The 17,574-nt window shown below is 34.5% G+C and overlaps 1 protein-coding gene across 7 annotated transcripts in view; it reads left to right on the top strand.

Annotated features, from left to right (window-relative positions):
- Positions 1-17,574, top strand: part of LOC105231691 (maternal protein pumilio) — a 417,346-nt gene that overhangs the window by 14,710 nt on the left and 385,062 nt on the right. For 2 of the 7 annotated variants that reach the window (XM_049446940.1, XM_049446939.1), the window contains exons 1-2: positions 5,893-6,048; positions 6,928-7,189. The exons of the other annotated variants lie outside the window; for them this stretch is intronic. In XM_049446940.1, the coding sequence (XP_049302897.1) occupies positions 7,118-7,189 (72 nt within the window). In that variant the 5' untranslated portion in view covers positions 5,893-6,048; positions 6,928-7,117. Of the gene's footprint in view, positions 1-5,892; positions 6,049-6,927; positions 7,190-17,574 lie in introns of those variants that run through there. 7 annotated transcript variants of the gene reach the window in all.

The following is a 17,574-nucleotide window of genomic DNA, read 5'->3' as shown; positions in this document are numbered from 1 at the left end:
ACAAAGGGCTTTGTGTCGAGTGGTATGTGTCTCTTAAGATTAATTTGCAGTATGCTCAACTCTTTTTTTATGAGGCATGTATATTTTAATTAATGTTCAATGTTCATATTAGCTTTCTTAAAATATAATCTAAATAATCTGCCTATTGGTCGAAAGCCCTCAACTTAGATCTAAAACACTAAAACATTCAAAAAAAATCTTGAGCACCGAGTTATATTCTATCGAGACTTATAAACGTCTAGTTACGTACATACATATCGTATTCAAAACTCTCTTTGCAGTCTCATGCTATAAACAAATAATAGATATAAATATATACAATCAATATCAAATTTGACCCGAACTAGTCCATATAAACTAATAAAAACATTTCCTTATTTGTTAAAGGGCCAAATGTAAATTTTAGATAAATATAAACAATCAAGATCAAATTTGACTCGGACTAATACCTAGATTAGTCGAATATTTTTATAACTTCGTGTGGCTCGCATAGGCCGTTTTCCGAAGTAAATTTTAAGTTTCGAAAACTGAAAAAGGTCACAGAGAGAGTGAGTTTCGATTTTCGCGGGACCAGTCCGTTTCAAATTATTCGAAATTTTGTCCATCGTTAGTCACAAATTTTTCCAACTTTCTGGCAACCCTCGAATACTATTAATGTAAAACTGTTCATCTTGTGATGCTATCCAAGAATGAAGTAATTTTTCGATGTCGTCTTGTTAGTGAAACTGCTTCTGAGCCAGTTCATGTGCCATCGAACGCAACCAATAATAATCGGGCGGTCTAATATCTGGAGAATATGACGGGAGGGGTTCCTATTTAAGCGTTCCAAGCTAAGTTTTAACGGGTTTGGCAGCATGAGGCCAGCGTTGTCATGCAACAGAATCACAATTTCAAGCCGCTCATAGTATTGAGGCCGATTTTCGCATGTAGTCGCTTTGATATGACTTGGCGGATGACTAGCAAGCTCTTCTAACGTTTGACACGGATCATCATCGAGCAACTTCTCCAATTCACCGTCCTCAAAGGTTTTTGACCTTCCTTCACGCATACGGTCACTAATAACGAATCGCACGGCCTGTCTTTTACATGAGTTGCTGACTTTCTTTGACTGAAAGAAGAAAATCAAAACTTCTCGCAAATGACGATTGTTTTGCTAAAAATCGTCATTTCACAGAACCAAAAGTATATGACACATAAATAAAGTCATGAATGTGGAAACGCAGTTTCTTCTTCAAAAGTCTAGGTTAAGTTTATCAAGTTTTGGTTATATCAAAATCGATCACCACTAACTGCTGGAGCCGTGTAATGACAAACAGCGGGAACTTAGTTGGGCATGTAATACAATTATATGAAGAACTTATGATGACTTATGATACCGATGATTAAATGTAAATATGTTACTTTCTTAAACTTCATATAGGAACTTTGTGCAATTAGCAAAAGCAATTGTAAGTCCGTTTGCCCCAAATTATTTCCTTTTTGGGAAACTTGTTCCCATACAAGTGGTAGCATAAATGTGTTACAATATTCATCATGGACGAATGGCATGTATGTCTGTATGTATGAAATAAAAATGTCAATTGATACATATAAATTATATGCACGCTCATGCACAACACATTTCTGCATATTAATATACATACATATGTATGTATATGCTATATATGCATACATGTAAGCATATGCACATGCATGTATGTAGGTGCATGTACCCGCCTGCATGCTTATTCACATGTTTTGTATGAATGCGAGATGTTTTGCCGGCACTACTAGCCGATGCCGGTAAGTAAGCATTTGAACAGATCGGGTTGTACCGGCCGGCATTTACTGCAAAACAACACGTTTAATTGTTTATTTATTTACATTTTAATTTAAGTGTAGCTGCAGTAAGCATGCATTTCTCGAATTATTTTCAATCGATAAACAGCTGAGAGTCATTAAGTTCCAATTTCAATTGAATATATGTACATATGTGTGTACAATACATTTTTTCAAATTTACTTCAGCTTTCGTATTTAATTTCTTCTCTACTATATTCTTATTTATCATACTTTTCCCCCGTCTACATATTCTTCAACTATAAAAAAAAATAAAATTTAAAAGTATTTGCACGTGTTCTGAGTTCGCTTTGTTTCTTCCCTTGTCAAAGATATCAATTTTTGCATTTTGCTTTATATTTCATTGAATTTTTGCTGTTGCTTTTACCTTTTTTTTATATCAAACTCGTAAGTACTTGTATGCATTGTATTAATTCAGAGCGAAAAAGAGGTAAACACAAAACAATTCGCTCATTTTATATCCGATCTTATACAAATGTATTTAGTGCCCTAGGTCTCAGAGCAGTGCTTAAGATTTGTGTTAGCGTCGATTTTTGCATTTACATACATACTATGTATATGGAAGTCTATTTTTTACTCGCTCGTTCATGGTTGCTAGTTCGGTCGTTCTGTGAGAATATCACGAATGCGGCCCTTTAATCTCGTGTCTGCCTCTTTGCTGCTATCCATTTGTTTATACGGTGAATATGGTGCGCGCTCTGCACTCATATCTCCAAAAAAAGAAAAAAGTGTTCGACTCTCGATCTCATCGTGATGTGAGTTGACAGGGGGTCGGCCACTAGCCGCCGTCAACTCTTGTTTGTTGCTTATTACCTTTTTCACTTTATTCCTTTTTGTATATTTTTGTATCTCTTTCTCGCTGCCAAACTAGCATTGTCGGTAATTACTTCAATTAAATTGTCAAATAAATATAAATGTTTAGCGATTATGCCCATTATGTTGATAGATCTTCTATAAATTGAATAAAAGTAGACTTGGTGTAGATTGTGAGGTTCGCCATAATTGGTTTAGTACTTAACATTGGTGTTTATGATAATAATCCAAAAGTAATACTGATTTTCAATGGGATGACAAAAATCGAAAATCGGAAATTCGGAAGGAAACCTACTCCGAACTGAAACACCGAACACAACGATGCAAGATGAAGGGCTCAAAAAAGTTGAATTCAATAAATTGATTGTTTCGTTGGCTATATAACATGTAGAGCCGTCTGGTTGGAACCAAAGATCGTCCACTGCAACATCCTCCAATTCAGGCACGAAAAAGTCATTATGAGGAAGTAAACTCAACGTTTTTATTCCTCAGTAGAGAAAAATGGATCAATGGTTCTGTGATCGACGGGTCAAAGCTTGAAAAAGGAAAAGGAATTGGCTTCTTCTGTAGTAATAATTGACTACAATTCTGCCATAACCAGCGGATAGCTCTTATTGCTTTAGATTACGCAATCACGCAATAACTACACCCTCAATAGGTCACTCGGTGAATATCATCAGGGCATCCAGTGGTGTAGGAATAGAAGATATTAAACGAGTAGACGAGCTGTCTCAGGCCATTCTGTAGAGGAACAGCTGAGGTCTTGGAACACAGGCAACATTAGAGTAGCAGAGTAAAAAGCTTCTACTTCTAGGTAAAAGGCAGCTTGGTAAAACCAAATTCATCAGCTTTCAGAAAATATAAAATAAAAATTAGTTTAAAAAACTATTTCAAGGTTATTGTCATGCTACGATAAAGAGATAAATATACATGTGTATGACAAGTTCTCGCCAAAGTTCTAGTAATTTTCACATCAAAGTGATTTCAGTTGGAATCATTTGCCGGTAAAAATACTTACTGGACAGCTTCATTAATAGAAAGACGTCACGCCAATTGGTACAACGAACTTTGATATTTTTTATTGCTGTTGTTTATTCTCCTCATTCTTTGCTTAAACCGATTGTAGAGCGTGTTTTGCATTGTGTAGACAATTCTTCGTTTCAATTATTGTGTTTGTACGGTATATCTTTTTAGTTTCTTACAAAAATTGTTTCTAGTATATATTGTTATGATGATGATTATCAATACCGAACAGTGTACCATCGTAAAGTAAATCATATATGTATTAGACTTTATGTTTTACCATTTTCGCGACTAAACTCGAGAGCAGAACTATTATCCTTTAAACCATATATACCTTATTAGTTCTCTCTCGTAATTTCGACTTATTTAGCTACTGTTAAAAATATGTTAATTATAATGTTAGTCCCTCAATTTTTGAGATATCAAAATAGAATTTTGCGTATGTCTTTTTTCCCAAAAAGCTGTTCAGTTGTAGGAACCGTCCATAACCGGCTACTATAGCATATATGTATGTATAACTGTAGGCAAAAAGTAGTAAGTATTTTTAATTTAGTTTTCGCTCGAAAACCCATTCGTCGAAATATTTTTTTCCTTCCCTGATAACTGTTTGTCACGAGCAAGGGTCTTTGTTCGGTACAAATTTTTTAAAGAGGGTCGATAACGCCTTAACGACGAACCACATCCAGGACGGCTATCAACACCAACTGATGACCAACATTTAAATAAAAAAAGGAATTTGTGCTTGAGAATCGACGATTAACAAGAGATCTTACTGGCATCGTTGGAGTATCTGTAAAACAATGCTTTTCGGCTGCCAGGATGTCATGAAACGTATTTATTACTGGCGATGATCTATAACTAAATACGCCAGAGACGTTAAAATTTATCTCTGAGATGGTAAAAGAAACCGGTGTAAAAATTGGACGATGGGCGTGGTACCGTCCTCATTTTGGTAAAATCTTATATCTCGGAACCCGACCGACCGATTTCGGCTAAATTTTGTACATAACATTCTTCTCACATTCGAGATCGGCCTACAACCACGCCTACTTCCTCTATACCACAATTTTAAATTCCATTTGATTCTCCCATTTTCCAGTACACAAATCAAGAAGCAATTAATGTGAGGGGATAAAACTTTGCCCGAATAATGCCTTTACACCAATATTTATCCAAATCCAACCAAAACTATTCAAGTCCCTAGGTACCGAATATGTGGACCCCAGTATCTATAGTTGACTTTTTATCGAAAATATCGGTCTATGTCTGGGATATACTCGTACAATTGAAATACAGAGAGTATCCTTTCCTGATATTAGTATGTCTGTGTGTCACAAATGGGTTGAATCGGGTCAGTACTTCTTTCATATAACTAATATAAAGATTTTCGAACTTCCTGGTGACTTTATACTGAATATATCGACCAATATTTGAGTTATCTGAATGAAAATTACAAAGCGTATTTTACTCATAACAGTGTATCTTTGTGCCTAAAATAAATTCATTTCAGCGAAAATCTCATATACATAACTAATATCAGGGTTTTCGAACATCCGGGTGACTTTATTTTTTTTTATTTTACTTTATTTTATTTTATTTAAATTTTCTTTATTTTTTTTTTATTAATTTTCTTTTATTTGATTTTTTATTTTCTTAACCGCAGCTTTCAGATTTATTTTGTGCTCAGTTAATATTTTTATGTTTCGCTATTTTTTTTTGCTTTCTTAAATTATTTACTTAGTATCCGTTTGAATGTTTCTCTGTTGGACTGGGACTGCAAATGAGTGTTTCTATTAAATTCTATCATTGCTACTCTTGTTAAAATTCAAGTGTTTTACTGCTCTGCTTATGTTACTTAGTCATTTGTTTATTTTTTATTTAATATTTTTATTTCACGTTTGTTTTGTTCGCTCGCTACGTTGATTTTATACGTAACGTACACTTATTTCTACACGTGTTTGATTTGGCGCTTGATTTATCGAAATTACAATAAACAAGTTTTTCGCTTTGAAACTGTGTCTCTCACTCTATGAAAATCTGTATAGATGCTCGCGAATACGGTATGCACGTTATTCGTTTCCGTCTGCTTGTGTATTTTTCTAATGCTCACACTTGGGTATTATTGGTATAGCATGCTTTGCGGATTGTTCAGATACACTCTCTACCCGCACTCTTTTACTCAACACGCTAATGCGTCTGCTCGCCACACTCACTTCAGCCTGTGGCACCGCACACCGGCGATTTGGCACTGCGCCAGCTGGTCTCAGTCTTGCTTTGTTAGCGTCTGCCTGCAATCATAATTTCGCTAAGTATTCGCATCAAGTTAGTTTTTGGCGTGGTTTCGCTGTTCGATTCGGATGACTCGACTAGATCGGTATTTTTTGTTTTTGTTTTTATAAATTTACTTGGTTCGGCGTGCTACAAAAAGAAATAATTTGTTTCTTTTTATATGTGTCGAAGTGAATTGTTAAGATTTTCTTTTGGAAAATGTGAACGTGAAAATATAAAAGATTAAAGTTTCATAAATATACATATATACCATATATAAGCAAGTGCTTGTAAATATTTAAAAGATATGTGAATATATAAATTTGGTGATAATTTCGTACATATATGCTATAGTGGCACAAATCACATGTAACAGCGCCAAAAAATAATAATAAGAAAACGCGCTCCCTAATTAAACACTTTCTCTCTCGCACACGCAAATTAGTTAAATCAGCGAGCGAGTCAGCAGCATGACTGTTGTGGCTTTGTGACGATAAAATGCTAACAAACGAGGTTTAAAAGGGCTGATATGTGAACAGTACCTGTTGGTTATTACTTCGTTTGTTTGCAGAATGCACACCACCTATGTATGCTCTAGTGTCCGTTCTACGGTTGTGAAATTTCGCTCTCTTCCTCTTCAATTGTGGCAGATGATTTCATTTGTTGTTTTTTTAGTCTTGTTGCACTATTGGGTGGTGCATCTTAATTGCAAAATATTACAGTGTCACAGCTACAAATCGAGTGTGATGTAAAACTCCGAAGTAAAAATTGAACGAGTGACTTCTAGCGTGTTTAGAGAGTGGTGGGAGCATTGCCTATATACGAGCACAAATAATATTTAAAAAAAAGTGCTATATCTATTAAAAAGCGAAAAGTTTGTCGAATATATTGTATGATCTGTGAAAAGTGAAAATATTTAAAGAAAGAGTGTAATGTTTTTCCAGTTATAAATTGTTTTTAATATGCATATTTTTTATTGTTTTAGTTAAATGTAAATTTATCATTCACGTCGAGTTCAGCGCGGCTTAGATTAATACTTTACCTGGCCACAACCGTAAACAAATTGTTATATTTTCTATATGATCTTAATTACTTAATTAAAATCTTATAAGTGACTTAAAACAACACATTAGCGATATTTAAAAATTTTAAGGCGCCAACCGCATTTGTTACCCATGATGAAATTACTACACGAATTTATGTTCGACGCTCGTAATGCCGAGGATGTGGCGCTCTCACAAGAGATGGTAAATAATAGAAATATAAAATTTTTTATTAAAATCAAGTGACAGTGTAGTCAATGAGCTACGAAAAGGAATATACATGTATTTATATGAGTTGACATTTTATTATGTTTTCCCAATTCTCGCTAAGTGTCATTCTAAACATTTCTTAAAATGTTCGTAATATTAAAGACTAAAGATCTTCAAGAGTACGTGTCATACATTTAAAAGTACTTGCAGCGAATATATTGGATATTAATACTATAGTGAAATTATACATAAAATGTCAAGTTTGAAACTTAAATTGTGGCTTAGAGTATCATAAAACAATTCTGTGTTCTGTATGCTGTATTACATAATAATCCGTTACCATGACAGTCGGGCCTATGTTATTGGGCGTTTGTATTCGGATCTCGTTTCAGAACTTGCTCGAGCTAACCTCATTTTTTTTTTGAGAATTTCGTTCCAAGAAGCTGTTTGGCTTGTGCGAGATTATAAGTCTGTGTTAAAAGATGATGACGGGCCAGAAAATAGTTTCAAGTCGAACTATGCTTTAGCTATTTTTTCGCATATTTTTCATTCTTCGTTATTACTTCATTTTATTTTGTTCAAAATTTTACCGATCCTCAGGTGTTAAACGCCACAATTCCATCGAAACAACTCAACTTTGCTTCATTAACTTAACCGAATTGTAGTTGCTTCGCATTATTCATTTACATATATGTGTGTGTTTGTAAACACTACACATATGTGAACTTTATAGCTGCCAAACATTCATTGTTCCCCTTTTGTCTAATTGAAACCGGAAAGTATTTATTTTAATTTAAAATTGTCCATTCAAAATATGAAGAATGCCGGTGGCCGGTGGTAAAGCGGTTGTGAGTAACAGAGGGTTGCTTAACAGCTTTTGCTTTATGTTTATTTAAAATATGCGCTTGCTAGTCAACAGTCTGTTGGGAAGGGGCAATATTACAGATTTTAGGGATAGATACACCAAGTATTGCACAACACATTCATATACAGTTTCCCAATTGAAAATAGTAAGCTAATCAAGCGTGCCAGAATGTTAGTCAGTCAGTGAACCAATTCAACAAGTAATTTTGTTTTCTTCTTTAAATTACATAGCAAACATAATTTACAAGCTTATATACATACATACAAATAAACATGCAGCATACAATTCTCACTATGTTTCGCACAAAAAGCCGCACTCAACTCAGTTGTTTTCGGTAAACCGGTTGATTAACATATTACTTCCTCATCCCTTTATTACTCCATGAATATTATGCGCGTGGTGTTGCTTGTTGCTAATGTCTTTTTGCTTATGTTACACATCTAAAAAAAATTGACCTGGACTGTCAAAAAATAAAAAAAGGAAACTAAATCTTCACGTATTTTAATGCACATCTTTATTGTCGTCTTCAAATAGGCTCCTGAGTCAATACTAGCTTGCCGACGCTTCATCCAATTTCCCATACTCTTGTCATAAGCCTAAGCTGGGATGTGCGTCAGTGCTGTCAGTACCGTCAGCGACTTATTACTTTTTTTTCGGTTTCGACTTATATTTGGAACGCTTCTCTCAAGATTTTTGTACAGTTTCTCGACCTCATATTCACAAACTCACGTCTCTTCACCAATAATGAAATGTTTGATGAATGTAGGATCCTGAGATACATTGTCAAACATCTCTTTTGCGACTGTAACTCGTTTTCATTTTTGCAAACGACGCATACTTTTTCGTAAAAGTCCAACATTGAAACGCTTTATACCCGAAATATTAACCAAAATGTGTTGCGTCGATCCCTATGAGCTGTTGAGATCAACTGCTATTCTCTGTCGCCAACACGACGACTTAAAAGCTCTGTTTCTTTACTTTTTTTTTAATAACACCAAACTTTTCGCACCGTAAACAAACAGATCAGATCCCAAACACACAATACCATAATTGACATAGGAACAAAATCTAGGAACTTTTTTTACGGATCCGTTTTGAGCGAAGTGTCAAATATGATGAGATAGTAAGCATTTTGATCTTAGTTGATGCTGATAAGGCGTGTCCTCCCTACACACAGTTTAATGGTTCTTTGTGTAAAAAGTAATAGGTGCCAGAGTGTAGCTACTACAAGTATATATATTATCGTTGTACTCCGATTTTTTGCAGTTATATAAATTTGTTTCTTCCTGCCTTTGTATGATTAAAAGAATATCGATTGCAATGTATACGGTCCCTATAAATGTAAACGTCAAAGTATCAAAGGCAGGAATGTGTATTTGTAAACATACAAGTATGTTTGTGTATTGAGTATAACTGTATGTCACGCTTGTGTGTTATGTATTATATTATTTATCCTCATATCACCAATACTAGTACACTAGTCTAGTAAGAATCTTGGTATGCGCAGAATGGGCAACCCTTTGTGCATTTACTTGCGTTTGTTAGCACCTAAGCCAGCTCGAAATGGCTACAGCTTAACTAAGCATTAAACAAAGTAATAACTTGTCACCATTACCCACCTCAACACTTTAACTAACCTTAATATGTACATATGTATGTATATATATCTACGTCTCCATACGTGGACAAACCCCAATACGAAAATGTAGTAATTCATTTAAAAGTGTTAGCAGAAAGTGCTACTTCTATGCAAAAGTGAGCTTAGTAACGTTGTAAATGTCACCACAAGACATCTACCCTTAAGATCTCACCTTCAGAAAATAGGAAAAGTTAAGTCGGCGGAATTCAGAGCATGCGGTGGACCTATTCCACGACTCCCAATATTCCAACTTAAGAGACATTGGGCGAATGGGGTGGAAAAGAATTCAGTTTTTACAAAATCCACTGAGTTGCTTTATAAGGTATAATTTGGTTACCACTCTAATGGCGGCCGCCTGGCCCTCAAGTGCTTCCGTTTTCAACTAACCGAATGGGTGATTTCGGATGGCTGCCCCACTTATAAAATTCTGTTGATCGAAGAATTATATAGAGTTATAACTAAGTCACAAATTAGAAAACCCAACTGTAACTTGGTACATGAAATCAAAGTTGGAAGAGGCATATGTGGTTTAAAATTGTTAAAAAAGGGAGGACGACTCCGTCCTCTAATAGATTTTATGCACATATCTCATAAGTCACCTTTGATGTATGAACCAAATTTGTTTGGAACAGGATTTTCTAGCTTGTACTCGTAAATAGGTCAAATGGGGGTGGTAATCACGTCCAACCGTCATCGGTGTAAACAATGGAATGGCACTGCCCACTTTTAGGTGAAATGCTCTAGCGCAGGGAAAACTCGTTCAATTTCAATTAAATTTGTTGCAGATCTGGCTAATTATACCCTAAACCGGGTATATTAAAAAAAAGGAGACGTCGGAGACCCTTTTTTTGACCCAATGAAAACGGTTAGGCTTAAGAAAAAATCTTTATAGCCTTTTGTGAAGAGCAATAAATTTCCTACAAACTCACAAAAACAAATATTTTTTCAAATAGTTGGTAGTTGGAAAAATAGAAACCCGTTAGGCGTAAACCCACCTTTCCGTTACAATTAAGAGCTCATACTTGAAAAGTCTTTCTTAGAGGTGTCTATGAACCAATTTTTCAGAGTACCAAAAGAGAGAAATATAATAACCAATATATAACCAATATAACGGGTGATTTTTTTGAGGTTAGGATTTTCATGCATTAGTATTTGACAGATCACGTGGGATTTCAGACATGGTGTCAAAGAGAAAGATGCTCAGTATGCTTTGACATTTCATCATGAATAGACTTACTAGCGAGCAACGCTTGCAAATCATTGAATTTTATTACCAAAATCAGTGTTCGGTTCGAAATGTGTTTATCGACAAATTTTGTTCAGCGATGAGGCTCATTTCTGGTTGAATGGCTACGTAAATAAGCAAAATTGCCGCATTTGGGGTGAAGAGCAACCAGAAGCCGTTCAAGAACTGCCCATGCATCCCGAAAAATGCACTGTTTGGTGTGGTTTGTACGCTGGTGGAATCATTGGACCGTATTTTTTCAAAGATGCTGTTGGACGCAACGTTACGGTGAATGGCGATCGCTATCGTTCGATGCTAACAAACTTTTTGTTGCCAAAAATGGAAGAACTGAACTTGGTTGACATGTGGTTTCAACAAGATGGCGCTACATGCCACACAGCTCGCGATTCTATGGCCATTTTGAGGGAAAACTTCGGACAACAATTCATCTCAAGAAATGGACCCGTAAGTTGGCCACCAAGATCATGCGATTTAACGCCTTTAGACTATTTTTTGTGGGGCTACGTCAAGTCTAAAGTCTACAGAAATAAGCCAGCAACTATTCCAGCTTTGGAAGACAACATTTCCGAAGAAATTCGGGCTATTCCGGCCGAAATGCTCGAAAAAGTTGCCCAAAATTGGACTTTCCGAATGGACCACCTAAGACGCAGCCGCGGTCAACATTTAAATGAAATTATCTTCAAAAAGTAAATGTCATGAACCAATCTAACGTTTCAAATAAAGAACCGATGAGATTTTGCAAATTTTATGCGTTTTTTTTTAAAAAAAAGTTATCAAGCTCTTAAAAAATCACCCTTTATAACCAATATATAACCAATACATAACCAATATATAACCAATACATAACCAATATATAACCATTTTATAACCAAAACTCAAATTTCGTTTCAATGTGTGTGGTTTCTATTACATCGTTTTTTCTTCACCTGTAAACTTATGAAAAGTGATGTTACGTTATTTTGCATTTTAGGTGACGATATACTATGTAGTTCATAAGTAATATTGCTGAGTGTTTCCAAATTTCCTACGTGGCCATCACCTGCGTAAAAATACTTACGTATAGTGAGCAAATGTGATATGGCACTATAGCATTCTAATGCACATATGTCACGTTTGCATACTGAACTAACTAACACACATACATACTTGTGCATACCCATACAAGCTGATATACAGAAGAATACCAGCTACAAATTTAAAAGCACATGCACTTGTACTTACTTTTCCATGAGTTCCCTCTTCGTAATACTTCTACTTGGCCTTTCCTTCAAAGGCAGACTAAAATTGCACACTGCACATGACTTTAGCAATTGCTAAGAGCGTCGCGTACACCGCCCGTGGTCTGTTGTTAGCTTAGTATTTTATAGTGGTTGGTGGTATGCCGGTTGCTTTGCTAGGGCATTGGAACTTTCCTAAGCGGGGTCTTTGCACTTGTTCTCTATAAATTTCCACGTATTTTTCTTTTTTTTTTGTTCCTTCCTTTATATTTCATTTTTATTTTTCGCTCATTTCCATTTTCGAAATCAATACAACTCTCGTCATGCAATAATGTTGTTGACAGATTAAGTAGTCAAATGTGTGACATGCCTTTTGACTGCGGATCTTTCAAGGGATGAGGCTTTGAAAATTCTATAGCACAAAAACAAACAAGTTAATTTCCTGACACACACATACACAAGGCAACTGGTACGTGCATACCTTTGGAAATATAGCTTTTTCTGTTTGCGTAGCGTCCAGTTAATTTTCAAAGAATGCTAACATTGCACATAACGAATTACTTTATTTTCTCTTGCCTTCTTCTTTCGCTCCTTTATTTGGATCGATTTAAAAAAAAATAAAAATGACCATTTCTTTTTTTCCAGCATTTAAATATGTCTCGCTTACTTTGTAATCAACTTATTGACAAAATACGAAAAGACTTTTTCGACTACCCTCACTAGCTCAACTCAACAGTTGAGTGACGTAGATTTTTTCCCGTATTTCATGTTTCTCTTTTTTAACATTTGCCACTTTTTACTGAACGAGTATAGGAGCGTATATCCATATTGACATACTTGAAAGTAGTCAGTTGAGACCCCGATCTAGACATTTTCCAGTTTGTATATTTATAAATGGTAAGCGTGTCGAGTTGAGTTGATTTACCATATCTGTCGGTCTGTCTATATATACGTGATCTTCTCTCTCAGCTTTTGAGATAGAGTTCAGAATGCTGTTCAAGTTCTTCTTTCTCCAAATAGCTGCGTCTTGCGTCGAAATCGCTAATATCGGAGCACTATATAATATAGCAGCCATACAAACTGATCGGTCAAACTTAAGTCTCTGTATGGAAAACTTTTTTATTTCACAAGGTATCTTCACGAAATGCGGCATGGATTATTATCCACGATCATACTACAATATCCGAAGAAATTGTTCAGATCGGGCCACTATAGCATATAGCTGTCATACAAACTGACCGATAAAAATCAAGTACTTGTATAGAAAACTTCTTTATTTGACGAGATATCTTCGCCAAATTCGACATAGATTATTGTCCAAGGCAACGCTAGCATCGCCAAAGAAACTGTTCAGATCGGACTTTAATAGCATATAGCTGTCATACAAACTTACCTATCACAAACTAGTTTTTTATGGAAAACTTTGTTATTTGACATTGAATTTCTTATCAGAACTGTTACATCTTATTTTCTGATTTTTCTTTTCGATAGTCTTTTCAGGACTTAGCGTTTTATGCTCCAGTATATAGGAGTTCTTGGCTACCACAACGGATCGGCGTTCTAAGCTGTGCAAGTGTGAACCTCTTTAGGATCGACCTTTTAAACTAACCTAACCTTCTTTTTCCATATTTTCCCCGAATGCTAAATATACAACTATATCTTTCTGTGATATGCTAAAAAAAACTTAACGAACCAAAGTGGGTTGAGTTCGCCGAAATAATAACCTTTGTTTTTACTATATTGGTTCATTCAGTCCGTAGAACTGGCTGTTGTGGGTATTCTCTGTACTGCTCTCACACGATGTTTATCTTTCACTCAATATGCATCAATATTACCCTTTTTTAACTAGCGCCACTAAATAAAATTATTTACATTACTCTAAATGAGCTTGAAAAGTAATAAAAAAGAAACAAAAAACATTAATTTTTTGGGATTGCAAGTATTAAGAAATATTTCGAGCTAATCTTGGTTGTATTACAAAAATGTTACAAGCTATTGAAAAGCAATAAAAATAATACACACACATACATGTATTTGAATATAGAGGATTTCCAATAAGTAATAAACACGTTCAACAGCCGACGACAGCGCGTTGCCAGTTGGCGAACTTTTTATATCAAATGTCATAAATATGGATTTACATATTTTTTTATATACTCTTATATATGTATATATGTATGTACTACATACTTTATTTGCTTTCGGTTGACTTTTGTTTCTTTTCGCAGCAAAAGTTACCAAAATCACTTTTATTTGTTGTCTCCGCTGCGCCGACGTGCGGCTTATCAATTTACAATCACATTTCGAAAAGTTAAAGCCAAAAGTATAAAGAGACTGAAAAGAAGAACGACCAGTGTTTGAGCTTAAAAGCCCTCGGGTTAGAAAAAGTTGCGTATTGATAGAAGTTTGATAGAATTGCGCAGAGTCGAGGCGATTTTCAGAGCGATATTCTCGTACAAAGCGATATTAAATATTCAATTCGTATTAAGGGGGTATTCTACTCTAGTAATCAAATTGTGGGCAGTTTTTTGAATTTTGTTAAAAAAAAAAACCAAAAATATTTGTACTATATATTTTTTTATGGTGTTTTTATTGATATATTAAGAATACAGAAAAAAAAATTTACAAAAGATATTAAAAATTAAAATAATTAAAGGGGGGCGGGGGGGAGAGACAGGTGTAAAAAAATGGCGCATCCTGGTGACATTGATCCTGACTCTCCTGGTGGTCTGAAAAAAAATTCAAAAGAAATTCTTAATCAGTAAGGATGCTCCCTACCTCAGGGAACACGAAAAAATATTTTTGAAAAATGGCCACTGTGACTTTTTTTTTGAAATTCCCAAATTTTTTAAAATATTAAAAACAAAGGATTAAAGATTATATAAAGATAAAGGATTATATAAAGAAGGTTCACACAAAATTTCAAGTAAATCGGTTGTATAGAACTTGAGATAATGCCAGTACCGTGTGGAAAAAAGTAGTTTCGAGCAAAATGCGTTTAAAAAAGTGAGTCTACCTACCTACCGGGCTAGGTACTGCGTCTCTAAAGTAACTGTAGCTCTTAAAATAATTTTAATTTATAAAAATCCTTTAGCGGATATGTTCTTATATGAAAAAAAAAAAAATGGTTTTTTTCAAAATTTTGGAGTAGAATACCCCCTTAAGGCACTTAAGTTTTTTTTAGAAAAACAGCGACGCGTTAACGTCTGCGAAACTATGCTTTCGACTACCAGGATGTCATGAAACGTCCTGGATCTATGTCTACGACTCGGAAACGGACTTTAATAATTGTTTTCAGGATTGAAAAAACGTAGGCACATGTGTAGTGGAGCCAAGAGGGATTACATTGAGGGGGCGGACATAGATTTTGAAGAATAAATTAAGAATTTTGAAATTATGAACAAAGTCATACTAATTTTTGCTCATAGTAGCATTCTTAAATAATTAAATTTAAAAAAAAATCTTTTTTTGCATTTAAAAAAATCCTTTTTTTTATTTTTTTTTGAATTCTTTTTTATTTTTTTTAACTCTATTAATTTTTATTAAAAATTTTTTTTTATTATTTTTTTATTATTATTTTTTCTTTTATTTTTCTTTTATTTTTTTTTTTATTTTTTTTTTTATTTTTTTTTTTATTTTTTTTTTTTAATTTTTTTTATTATTGTTTTATTTTTTTTATTTTTTTTTATTTAAATTTTTTTTTAATTTGTTTCTTTTAAATAAAACTTTTTTTATTATTTTTTTTTAAATAAAATTTTTTTTTTACTAATTTTTTGTATTTATCTAGACTTGAATACCCTCTTAATCCACAAAAATTTAATATGAAATTGTACTTCAAAATAACATTTTCTATTTGAATATAATTGATCATAGAATAACGCATAATTTTTTCACACTAATATACATATGTATGTACATCTGTTGTGTCATGATATCGAAAGCAATTGAATAAAATAGCAGAAATTAAAGAAAATCACAAAATTGGCAAGTAAAAGCTCGTCAAGTATTTGGCGATGAAATCGCTGAAATTTTTACAATACCAAAGTGAAGTGCGAGACGCACGATTTTTCGCTGCTGTCATTTGCTTAGCGTGCGCGTATTTTCGCAATTACCACATTTTTTTATTTTATTTTTTTTTCTTTTTTCTTTATTTTTCCTTTATTTTGTATTTTTTTCTTTTACCGAACAATGCTTTTTTTAGTGAGTCAATAGTCAGCTTATTACGAGTTACATAGTCATTGTACGTACGTGTGCGTATGCGTGCGTGCTGTCTGAGTTTTGTGCGTGTGCGTATAATATCCGCCGCTACGCGCGCTCCTCCTCACTACTCTACTGCATTCATCATACGCCACAGCGGCCGTGAGAGTTTGCGGCGACCAAATCAAGCTCACACCCAGCCAAACCGCGCAATGAAAAAAAGAAATAAAAACGACAAAAGCAATAAACACAAACAAAAAAAATATTAGCATTTATATGTATTTGTGTATGTGTGTTTGTGGTTATACAAACATTTAAATATATATAAACGGGCCTACTCTCACTGACAATAGCTGCGAATTTTTCTGTGTCTCAGTCAAGGACAGAAGCAAAGCCAACAACACAGACCAGAGTCAATTGGTGGCGGAACGGCCTAGCAGTCCGACGTCTAGCGATACTGTCGACAAACTGGTTCATTCATTTGTTGCAGCATCGACGCTGGCGGCGAGCTATGACGTCGTCGATTTGCTTGGCTGAACCGGTTTACGCGGTTTTTTGGCATGAATTCATATATAGATATATTTTTACTGAAATTAATTTTATTTAACATACATTTTTTTTGTCTTACATTAAACTGGTTTTTAGGCAAACACAATTGTTTTTGTTCTCAATTTAATCGACGCACAACACACAATCGCTATAAATAAGTTGACTTATGCCATTTTACATATTATCTATTTCATACGCACTTGAACTTATTGAAAATGTGTAGATTGTTGCCCAGTTTATTTAAATCCTATTGAGTAAGCTTGTAGACACATTATTTGTTATTGATCAATTTTGTATAAGGGAATCTAAAAAATGAGTGGTGATTATATTAAATGATCAGCAGAATTTCGATGCCCTATCCGTCTGTTCGAATTAGACCCTCAGGTTTGGAGATATCTATCTGAAATTTTGCGCACATCCTTTTCTCCCCACGAAGCTGCTCATTTGTCGCAACCGTCGTTATCAGACCGCTACAGCATATAACTGCCATACAAACTGAACGATCGGATTCAAGTGTTTGTATAAAAAACATTTGTATTTGATGAGATATCTCCACGAATTTTGGTGTGAGTTATTGTCTAAGGCAATGATGCAATCTTCCAAGAAATTGTTCAGATTGGGCCACTATAGCATATAGCTGTCATACAAACTAAACGATCAGAATCA

Source organism: Bactrocera dorsalis, chromosome 2 (genome assembly GCF_023373825.1).
Source record: "Bactrocera dorsalis isolate Fly_Bdor chromosome 2, ASM2337382v1, whole genome shotgun sequence".
Lineage (NCBI taxonomy): Eukaryota > Metazoa > Arthropoda > Insecta > Diptera > Tephritidae > Bactrocera > Bactrocera dorsalis.
This window is presented reverse-complemented; position numbering and strand designations above follow the sequence as displayed.